This window comes from Caretta caretta, chromosome 8, assembly GCF_965140235.1.
Source record: "Caretta caretta isolate rCarCar2 chromosome 8, rCarCar1.hap1, whole genome shotgun sequence".
NCBI lineage: Eukaryota > Metazoa > Chordata > Testudines > Cheloniidae > Caretta > Caretta caretta.
The window spans coordinates 9,921,388-9,933,426 of record NC_134213.1 but is presented as its reverse complement, the minus strand read 5'-3'; the positions used below and the strand labels follow the sequence as shown (position 1 = coordinate 9,933,426).

Here is a 12,039-nt window from a genome sequence, read left to right as displayed (position 1 = left end):
TTGGCCTGGTTGCGAATAGTGGCAACCTCTCTGTCCAAGTTCTGTTACAAGTCTTGGAGATTAATGCCATCAGGCGTTACCCAGAGCATGGACGTTAACTTCTGGTACCGCTTGGCATATTGGAACTTGCCAAAGTCAGGGAGGCTTTGCGAGTGACTGAGCGCCCTGTGGTGCAGCTGCAAAGTAGAACAGCAGCTTTGTAACTAGATTGACTACCATTTAAGTAGAAAATGTTCTAAGTGACTGAGCACCTTGCATTAGGGTTTGGCTTTTAGCTGTCCAGATACTCAGCCTTCTCTTGGCTCATTTAGATGAAAAAGAGTACTTTGTACATAACATGATGCCCAATACGACTAGACAGATTTGAGCTCACGCGGTCTGTAAGAGAACTGTTGCAAGTAGTATCAAGAAATAAATAAAGTAAATTCACAAGTGCCCATTGTGATCAGTGAATGGTTACAGCCTAACGTTGCTTCCAAATATAAAACAAAACAAAACAACCTCTCCTTGTCCCCCCGGCAAATTCTCATCTTAAGTGTAAAATGTATCTGCAGAATATAGATCAAATGTATTAAGAGACTGAACTAAGGATTGTGTTCTCTTTATTACACTGCAGTGCAGTGTATGAGGTGCGGTACAGAGAGATAGAAAGACAAGATACTGGCACATCGAAGATGAGTAAACATGCTTTTCAGTTAGCTTATGGATAAATATTTGAGAAAACTGTGAGAGCAACTTCCCCCTTGTCGGTCATAGTAACGTAAATCCCCAAAGGGTCAGTCAGAGGAGCCCGACTACAACACGCTTTGAAAGGCTGCGCTCACAGAAGAGGAGCAGGAGAGAAAGAAATTTGATAAGACAAACAGACAAGATATTCAGCCACTGCTCTAGAGAGTGTTTTTTCCAGAAGAACCACCAAGCTGTATTTCTACTACAGATTTAGGAACACATAAAGGAAATAATTCACCTGACACCCGCCTGCATTTTCCATAACAAATTAAACTAAAGTCCTTCATTTCACCTCCAAAGCTTCCATTATTCTGAAGAACCTCCGTCTTTTGCAGGACCACCACGCATCAGAGCCCTGCGAAGTCCAATAAAGAAGCCCATTGCATGTTCTTTGGAAACAACATTAAAAGTACGAGTTGCTAATGGCTCCAGCCCCAAGTATCCTTTATACTTGGGCCCAAACTCTAAGTGGCTGGGATGAGCCAGGATGTTTTGCTCACCTGCATATGCATTTGCCTGCTGCAGAAGTTCAGTGCAGGTGTGCACATCTGCAAAGGCTCGAATTCCAAGGCAATTTGTGGGGTGCAGCTGGGACTGGAGAAAATCACAGCAGTTTTGTCTAACATCCATTAATTGCAATAAGCTGGCAGCTGGCAACAAAACCTGAGAGTGGGAAGGGAGAGGGGGGAGGGAGAAGAGAGAGAAACCAGAGTTAGCACCAGAGGCACCAGTTTGATTCCTGGCATAAACTCACCAGATATTACCCCCCTTCAAAACAAGGATGGGTTTCTTGGCTTTTTAGGGGCGGAGGGTGTTAGCAGCAGCACAAGAGGTGCTAAAGATTTAGGAGCATCTATGGACAGAGGTTCCCTCCCCCATGTGGTGACTGGCAAAAGCAGCAACATCTTGGGGCACCCAACAGTGAAGCTCCCCTCCTCACTTCTTCCCCACTGAAGAAGTTGCACAGTCAGGCAGAGGAGAGAGACAGCACAATGAGCCTGCTACAGCCAACCCACCTAAAATCCTCAATTGGTTGACAGTAGGTCCCTCGTGAAGCCTTCGTTCTGGAGAGCATTATATTATTTGCAGGCTTGGGATGGAACTCACACCCCATTCACGAACACACAAACATTCCATTATACTTAGGACCCCAACCACCTGGAATCTGAGTTTCCAACCAAAAAAAAAAAAAAATCCTTTTATTTGTAGGTGGGTGCTCTGTACCGGCAAGGAGCTATTAATGTGCTCCACAGCCAGTTTTCGGTTTAAAAGGTTTTTAGGTACAGAACTATTCTCTTGGGGGATAGCCCTAATACTCGAACAATGACCACATCTTTGCACCCACAAAACTGCAGATGCCACTTATAGGATTTAGATGCTGAAATACTCGACTGCACCCACAAATGAGGTACTTAAGTGTCCAGGCGCTGGAAATCGCACCCACAGAATTGAGAGTGCAAAAAATGGAGGCCGGGATAAACCCAGGACAAGAACTCGGCCTACGGCATTTAGCACTGTTCATCTGTGAGAGAAAATGCCTTCAGGGCTCCTGGACAGGAAGTCAGAGATAAAGCCAGGCTGGACACTGCAGCCGTCACTTCAGCTTGTTACGTTTCTTTTCTCTTGTCTTTTGCCAATGCACTGCGATCAGTTTTTTGAGTCCATGTTTTCATAACTCTGGCTAGTGCCGAGAACTCGTTCTTAATGGGAACGCCAGCCACACATTAATGGGGTTTCAAAACATGTCACCAACTTCTAAATTATTTCTGATCAGGGGAAACAGATGCCTGTTAAAAAAGCTTACCTTACTGCAGCTCAGTGTTGGTAAGAAGCAAAAATGTTTTTTTCCCAAGCCTCCCCCTCCCCCATACATCTCAGCAGAATAGCACTAAACCGGCAACCTGCCCTTAGGTACATTCTAAGCCACTGATCCATTCAAAGAAAAAAAATCGAATCCAATTGGATTACATGTTAATATTACCAAGCAGTAACTTTCACAGACAGCTACAACCCCAACAGGCAACAATAAAACAAAGAAATCAATTAACCCACGGGGCTGTTTCATCCAAACACTTCGATCCCAGGAACAGATTAGTCTGTCTGGTTGATTCAGTTAAAAAGGCGAGAGCAGTGTTATCTTAACATCTAGCTATGAACAACTTTCTACTTTCTCATTATTCTACTAAAACTGCCTCCTCAGTTCAACGTGGGGGTGTGCACGCAGCTTACATAACCATCCCAAAGAGCGAGATCCTCCCAGGTTCACTAGAAGCTGAGGTTATGCCATCTGTAGCAATACATCACAGCTTCCAAATGTACTGTCCTGAGCAAGCTGAGTGAGAGGATTTCCTTCTGTGTTTTGGGATAAAATCTGCATGAAAGAGGCCATCCATAATAAAGCTATACTGTTCTGGGTTACAAATGCACAACAAAGCCACATAAACTTCCCGGAACCCCTCCTATTATAGCACTGGGCATGTAACGGGTAAAGCGTACTTTACTCTGAGTAGTGGAACAATTCCCCAGGACATAAGCATTTGGCCTGCTGCATGGAAAAGAGGCATCATTACCTAATGCTTAAAGAGAGAGAGAGAGAGAGAAAAATATAGTGTATCAACAGATAAGTGGGTTGTCACTCTCTCTCTTCTCAGCTGTGTGCTTCTCTATCAGTCTTGTTTTTACCAGAGAACATGAAAACCCAGCTAAGGATATCCGTTAGCACTGTGTATGTTTCCTGTAGAAATAACAGGAGGAAATGCCCTGCCTAATCACATACCCTGGCTAAATCTCAATTCCAGTATAATCCACACAAGTTTTTGCCATCTATTTCAACTGCATCAGAATTTGGCTCTTAATGCTTAAATTCAAGTTGCTGCTGGGTGCAATTTAGACAGCAAATGCTAATTTGGTTTCTCAGCTACATCAGCTTCCTGGCTAAAACTTGAGTCTTCCTTTGAAAGTTACATCAAAACCTGTGCTACATTTACTACTGAAATTCTCTATTGGGATGACTTATATCTGGAATCGGATACATGGTTATAAGCTGCAATATCCAGATCTCGGCAGCTGCTGTAGCTGGTTCTCAGATTCTCGTTTTGCTGAACACTATTTGCAAGGGATTGTATTTTTTTAAATGTTTGGCTGAGGTCACAGCTGGTTTGGGAACAGTTTCTGAACGTCAGAAGGTGTGAACACATTTATATTGATTGCTGCAGTTGAAAGGAAGTATGGCCCAGTGGTTAGGGCACTAGCCTTGGCTGTGGGAGATCTGGGTTCCATTCCATGTTCTGCCAGAGACCTCCTGTGTGATCTCAGGAAAGTCAATTAGGCACAAAGACTGAGTTTATCCTCAGTCATACAGGGATAGTAGAACTGTCCTGTCACACAAGGGTGTTGAGAGCACAAATACATTAAATATTGAGAGTAACTCAGATGCAACAGTAATGAGGGCCAGATAAATATGATAGAAGCAAACAATGAGGTAGACCTAGACAGCCCATTCAGGATACGTTGAGGGGGCAGGTCCGAGACAAAGATGTAGATCTTGTAACCCTCCCCTGACAAACCACACATCCTCATTAACAAAAGGTACTCTGCATATCAGCAGAGGACTAAAGGCTGCTTCCCGAACAGACATCCTGAAGTGCTGCTGTTTCCCTGAAGCCTCTTCCTGGAAAGTTTTCTACATAGTTTGAGACACAGAAGTACATGGATCCTCCATGTGGAAGGCAGATGAAAACACTGTGCTGTTAGATGAGCAGCTGCCAACGGCACATGGGACAGAGGAAGCTACATTCAGCTTCCTTTGATTTCTCTGGTTTGTTTAAGAGAGAGAATTTGCCTTATTGCCCCGCTCTCCAAATGATGTCCAACCAGCACTAGCAGCTGGGAATGAAGACCAGCTCCCGCATTTAAATGCTTTCCCCAGGGGAAAATACTGCAGCAGCACTGCAGGTGAAATGCTTCCAGACGGGTGACCCTGGCACAAACCAAACAGACACATGGTAACATCTCCGTATGGAGAAACAAGGAGAGGAACAGCCAGAGAAAAGGAGGGAGAGAAGAAACAGGTGGACATGAAATAAAAAGTGCGGAGGCATCAACTCCACTCCCCAAAAATATTCCTTCCCAAACTTTATATTGTAGAATGGCTAACTGTGTCTGTTGGCAAACAGCTGAGAGCACGTGCAACAAACCACATCAGACTGTGACTGCAAAACCCACACTATAGTTTTTAAGGTGCTACGAGTTTCTGTTCCTTGTCCATCTCCCATCTGACGATACTGGCCTCTAATCCTTCCTAAGGGATTGGGGGGAACCCCAGTTTGGGTCCTGTTAAAACTGAACAGCCACAGCAGAGGGATATTAAGGAGGTCTCTTTGGTACTCCATTAGACACAGACGTAAAGCAAGAATATCTCCTGTAGCAAGGAGAACACAGATTTTAATCAGACTTCCTTAACACACTGGGCTTGTCCACACTACCGTGCGGGGTCGATCTAAGATACACAACTTCAGCTACGTGAATAACTGAAGTTGACAGCTGGCGCTCTCCCGTCGAGTCTGCTTGCACTTCTCGTTCTGGTGGAGTACCAAAGTCGAGGGGAGAGAGTGTTCAACGGTCAATTTATCACATCTATAGAAGATAAATCGACCCCCACTGGATCGATCGCTGCCCGCAGATCCAGCGGGTAGTGTAGACAAGCCCTATGCTGAAGGACTCTCTCTGCCTCATCCACAGCTTTCCTGTATGCCAAAGTTGTTGTTTAACAACAGTTTCCAGCGTTGCCAGAGATGTGCTGGGTAGAAGGGTGCAACCTCTGAAGGCTCCAAAATGCTGCAGAGTTTACGGGAGGTTTTTAATTACATTTTGCAGACCACATTTATTTGTAAAAATTTTTAAAAACCAGGAGAGTCCCCAGCTCTTTCCCCTCATGCCTTGGATTCTCGGACATTTTTCATTCTACAACACACACACACTTGCACTTTTTTCATGCAATGAATGCACAGGGAAGCACTCAAACATAGCATCCTGCACCTAACTGGGAAGGGTTTAATTGTGGAATCAGCTCAATGAGCCCATTCCCAGGGAACCAGTTTATCCTAATGATACTTATTGACAATTACTTGCTCAATTAGGATGGTAATTTCTTGGATGCATGCAGGTAATTAAGCAGCTCTGTTAAGGATCTCTTCCCAGTGACGTGCTGTAGGGGGTCTCTCAGGGGGTCCTGCATTAACGTTCCATCACCAAATGGAATGGAAGATTTTTGGAGTAATATCCCTGCATCTGATGGAGTCACCTCTTCTCTGGGCACTGCCACAGCATCCCTGCCAAAAAAGATTTACCTATCCTTGGAACTCACAAAGACACTTGAAGAGCAACGTTTATTTGAACGGGGAGGTTTTGGTGAAGTCCAGATTGCTCCAGGAATGAGGTATTTTCAGAAGAGTTTCCATGGAGAGGATAATCCCAGCCCCTTTGAGATTCCATGCCCACCCAAGGTTACACAAGCTGGTCACTGTGCAACAAATACAGGACAGGCATTTCCAGAACACGCATCGGATATAATGCTGCACTGCCTGCCTCCCTCCCTCCCTGGTTCTGTGGTTTTGTCTAAACAGGAACCAAATCAAGTCCCTTTTTACCGTCCCTCGCTCTTCTCTCTGCAACATACACACCCTAAGGCCAAGGCAAAGGCTGAGGGGGACAATTTTTGTGGGAGCCCCATGCTAATGGCACCTCACTGGTCCGGCCCTCATGAGGCTGACAGAGCTATGTCTCCTTCCAAATATCTGCACTACCCTAGGTGTTGGAACCAGGGGTGCTGGTTTGAAGTAGTAACAACCACCCAAATACGTGGTTTCCACCTTCAGCACCTCCACCACAAAAATTGTTCCATCACCACAGTGAACTAGCGTTGGCTCAGCAAAGCAGAGCTGCTCTAATAAACTCTCATCAAGCTCACAGCACCAGAAGCTTCTTCAGAAACCTGGCAGCACTTTAATTCTCTACTTGACTTCGATCTCCACTAGGGGGAAGTGGCTTTGAGCCTTTGTCAGCAGCTGGCCTTTGTTCCCTATAACTCTTTACTGAGCCAGCAGCTTAGACGCGAGCAATGGAAAGCCACTGGAGAGACATTAATTTCAGCTACAACTTGAAGTCTTCTCTTACCTGGGAAATCCACATAATTGGCATGACAACAGCCTGCCGGAACAGCCAGATTTTCAGGGTTCTACCAAGCCATGTAACTAGAATACACTGGGAAGCAGGCTCTGCTCAGAGGCACACAGGCAGCTTCCAGTGAAGCCAAAAGGGGATGTATGTAAGCATCCATGGACAGAACTGGACCCACAATAATCGCATGTTCCTGCAAATTCCTTGGGGCCAGCTTACACGCACACACCCCATAAAGGGAGGGAAGAACAAAAACTCACACCACATTACAGCAAGAGGCAGCAGGGAGGAAACCCCAGGTGAGGATTTCCTCAGATTGTTGCATGGCAGGGGGATTTTCCCCCAATCCGTTCTCTGTAATGAGCATCAGTATAAAACAATTCCTCACTCTTTTTTAGTAGATACACCTGAGACATTAACAGTCTTACTCTTCATCATTCATGCTGTCTGAACTTCTTTGGCTAGCTATGCAAAGAGAAAGAGACAAAGAATGATCTCCTTTCTAGAGCCATCACAGGCTCTATGGGAGGAATAGAACTGTTCATTATGTTCTGTAGAATGGTTAGAAAAAGGAGATCAGGGAAAAGGAGATCATTCTCTGTGCATTGCTGTCAGTGTTGAAGAGTAATTTCTATTCTACTGGTTTCAATATAAAATTAAGTTAAATTCTATAAGACATTTCCATAACAATATCAACTTGGATATTGAAACAGACTAGTCAGTTTCATCTTTGTTTATAATCGGTTTCACTTTCTTTAAGTTAATGCAGTTTCTTGTATTAACATAATTCTGGGCTTTCAAAAGGGAGCAGGGTGATGTTTAAATAAGTCACATGGGGGTGAAGCTGTTTGGGGTTTATTTTATTTAGATCATGCAAACATCTCTATTCCTATTGGACTTTTCTAGGCCTCTGTCCACTTGGGTTTGAACTAGTTTGACTGCATACATCTTTGAAAGAGTACAGAAAGGGCTCTTACTTCAACTATTTGTTCCACCACAGAGCTTTAAAGCAAAGGCAGTGGTTGGGTTCTATTAGTAAGACACTAGCCTCTGTTCAGTTCCCGTGAGCCAGCGTTTGGCTAGAGGAGACATACAATCTGAACCTCTTGATGTTTACCATAAGACAGACAGACCAGTCTTGGCAATGTGTAAGCTATATCTCTTCGCATGAGACGCAAGCTCCTAGAGATTCAGGAGAGAGAACATTTCCCAATACACATTATTTTGGAGCCATCTAAGGCTCTTTTATGTCCCCCATTAACATTGTATCTGAGCACTCACAATCTTTAACATATTGATCCTTGTAACACCCCTGTGAAGTAGCGAAGTGCTATTTTTCCCATTTTACAGATGGGGAACTGAGGCAAGAGACTAGGTGATTTGCCCACGGTCAGGCAGGAAGTCAGTGGCAAAATAAGCACTCAAACCCTTGTTTCCCCAAGTCCTAAGGGATTGGACAAAGCTAGTGGCCATCTCACTTGCATCAAGAACATCACCACCTGAAGACAGATTCTTAAAGGGCTTCTTGCTGCTCCCTCTAGTCTCGCATTTTCAAATAAAGACAATCTAAAACACACGCTGTAGTATTTCCCAGCACTCTCTCGTGCTCATTTTTCACTCCATCCTGTGGAGATGAACTGCGTATGCCTTGTCCAATTTCAAAATCATTCAGAAAAGGAAGATGGTTGAAACTAAGGCTATGTCTACACTGCAGCTTATGCCAGCATAATTTATATCGCTCAGGGGTGTGAATAAACCACCCCTCTGAGAGACAGAAGTTATACTAACGTAAATGCCGGTGTGCACGGTGCTTCTCCCACCGACAAAGTTATGGGCACTCGTGGGGGCTGGAGGAGTTAAGCAGACAGAAGAGCTCTCTCCCATCAGCTTAGAGTGGCTACATCGGAGAGCTTACAGCGGCTGTAAACTCTCTAGTGTAACCATGCCTTATGTCTACCATTTTTAAACAAGTAGCAACAACAATTGAAACCAAACCTGTCAGAGATCCCAAAACCCCTCCTGGAATTCAATGACCCACTTCCCACCAGCTGCTCTTTTGCTATAAATACAAATGTAGGCATTGGACACCTTCACTATCTTCCACACAGACACAGGAGAAAAGTAAAAATACCCGCTCCTAAGCATCATGTGTTACCTACAGACTATACTAGTCTACTGCACCCGGTCAATGATTCTTCCCCCTGCTGCCAAATAGTTTTGCTTTCCTTGTATTCAGTAACTTCCTCTCTACTCTTGATAGTCCCCTGCCTATTTCCCACTCTACACAACCACCGCTATCAATCTGTGACTCTCTTCTCTTTACAAATAGCTCCCCAAAACAGGACTTTAGAACCAAAATTCAATCATATTTGTAATTCTTATTTTGTATTGGCAGGTTCCATATAAAATAACCCTCTCTTCCACCCATCTCAGCTTACTAGTATTCTTTATTATCTGTATAGAATCAATAGGGTACTAAGTGCTTTACACACTGGTATAAAGGAGCCCAAATCTGCTCCCCCACCAGATTAACACTGGCATTACTCCTTTCGAGATGCACATGATTTATACCAGTGTGAGAGCAGAATCAGACCCAATGTTCTTCCCCCAAAGAGCTTCAAGTCTAGACAGAATACAAAGGAAGGAAGTAGGAACTAGAAGTGGCTATGCGAGCTCTAATTTTAGCTGTAAATTTGCATTCTACTCAAAGCTTCACACAACCCAAATGACTACCCATAAGAACTAAAAACTAATCACCACAGGAGTTTTCTATTGGGACCTGAAGAACCATCACCCCACTTATGCTTGTTTTAGCGTATCTTGACCTTCACTAGACTGACCCGACAAGTTAGCACGGCTTCTTGGAAGGCAAATGCTTAGTCTTATAATATGCAGTGGTGTTGTAGTCATGTCGGTTCCAGGATATTAGAGAGATAAGGTGGGTCAGGTAATATCTTTTACTGGATCCACTTCTGTTGGTCAGAGAGACAAGCATGTAAACTCATAAGCTTGTCTCTCTGACCAACAGAAGTGGGTCCAGTAAAAGATATTACCTCACTCACCTTGTCTCTCTCGTCTTATAACAGGAACATGAAATGAAGACTAAATGTAACATGACTTATGTGTGGGGAAAAAGCAGTAAAGTGCCTCAAAACAATACAGAAAAGAAAGGTAGCACGCGTCACACTCTACCCTTCATTTTGTGTAGCCTGCAGGCACCAGTTACGCTGATGGTTCCTCAGTCTGCGATTTAAGCCATGAAGGCTTTTCCCCTTCAGTTTCCAGGAGTTATTGAGCCCAGCTTACCTGCACGTTCTCTTCCGTGACCTCTATTTCAGCTGTATAGATGTAATCAATCAGCTTACTCAGTGTTTGCCCATCGACGTCTTTTATTTCAATCTTCTTTGCTTTACTTTCAGTCATGTCTCCTGAAATTCAGTTCAAACTGGCATTCAATATTTGTTTGCTTTTCTCCTCCCCTCCACCTCAATGCCCGATATGCCCAGTGGAAACTCTCCCTCCACCCCCAATTAAAACACAATGGAAAGCCCTGAACCCAGTCGCTATCCCTGCAGGTCCAGGATGACTGGCAGAAGTCCATTAGTGCCATCTTCTAAACATCAGAGAGCGATATCAGGAGGCAACAAGAGAGACTTCCCTTCACACAGTGTGTGTGTGCACTGTTTCACAGCCCAAGAACTACAACGGGGGAGAGGTACCCCAAGAACAGCATGCCCAGAACCGGGTGGTCTTCTAGCAGCCTCTTCTCCTGAGGCTTCCAGCATAGTTCCGCAGACTGAAGAGATTGGCCTGGTTCAAAATACATTTCCCCATGAGCTGGGTGCTTGGATGAAGACAACCTCCTGAGATTCACCCAAGTTCAAATGTATATGAGAAAACAACAATAAGACACAATTAATTACTCTCATAGATGGATAAGCACAGAAGATGACAAAAAAGTTGTCCTTTGATAGGCTATAAGAACTAATTATGGGTGAATCTCTGGAGGGCCTCTTCGCACAAACTAGGAAACTATGAAAATCTCTGCAGAAATCACCACTCCGTTGCTAGCATTTTTTTTTTTTTTTGGCCAATGGGGCAGTCCTATCCAGAGGGATAGGCCAAAGGAAATCTAAGGTTAACTTTTTTTTTTTTTTATAAATATAAAAAGTGGCAAACAAGAGACTCCACTGGAGGTAAACCAAACCTGTGTCTGCTCAACAGCCTACACATGCATATCCCGGTGTAGCTGACTTTGAGCTTAATTAGAAATGGAGGTAGGAAGGAGGTATATTTCAGTAACAAAAGAAAGCTGTGGGTGTTGCAAGAAAGGATCCCTGAGGCCACCTTTAACGATCAGTTGCAGAAAGTGACATTACACCTCCAGGTTTTCTCAAAATGCTGATAAGCCAGGGAAGAAAAACAAATTCCAGCAGCAGAAGTAAAACAATAGAAGAAAACAATTAAGTTAGACAAAGGAGAAATTGAACAACTGTCAAATCTTTTACTGGGATACGAATAATCACAACATTGAGAAATTCGGTCACTCAGTGCTGCTGTGGGATTAAGAGGAGTAGTTCTACACTCATCCTCTGTGAAAAACAGTTACAGGCTGCATGTATGTAAAGGAAATGTTCAAGTCATCTTTGACATGACATGATAGAGCTCCACATCCTAAGAGCACAGCATATGACCTGGGGTGAGACAGACACACAAAGGCAACCAAGTTTCAGCAAAATCCTGACACTGGGAACACCACCTAGCTCTGGCCTTCTTCACACAAGTGACATGAACTACACTGTGGAAACTGCAGAAGACATTATATGCACAGAGACCATGAAACAATACCTCCTCCCACCCCACTCTCCTGCTGGTAATAGCTTATCTAAAGTGATCACTCTCCTTATAATAAGAAAAGGAGGACTTGTGGCACCTTAGAGACTAACCAATTTATTTGAGCATGAGCTTTCGTGAGCTACAGCTCACTTCATCAGATGCATCTGATGAAGTGAGCTGTAGCTCATGAAAGCTCATGCTCAAATAAATTGGTTAGTCTCTAAGGTGCCACAAGAACTCCTTTTCTTTTTGCGAATACAGACTAACACGGCTGTTCCTCTGAAACCTGTCATTGTA

General features: G+C 44.0%; 1 protein-coding gene across 4 annotated transcripts in view; it reads right to left on the bottom strand.

The window, feature by feature from the left end:
• KLHL3 (kelch like family member 3) overlaps positions 1 to 12,039 on the bottom strand; it is a 64,482-nt gene that overhangs the window by 32,058 nt on the left and 20,385 nt on the right. For 3 of the 4 annotated variants that reach the window (XM_048861906.2, XM_048861905.2, XM_048861908.2), the window contains 2 exons: positions 10,213 to 10,334; positions 1,230 to 1,392 (listed from right to left, as the gene is read on the bottom strand). In XM_048861906.2, coding sequence (XP_048717863.1) covers positions 1,230 to 1,392; positions 10,213 to 10,334 — 285 coding nt within the window. The remainder of the gene's footprint in view (positions 1 to 1,229; positions 1,393 to 10,212; positions 10,335 to 12,039) is intronic. The other variant, XM_075131272.1, reaches the window with a different exon arrangement.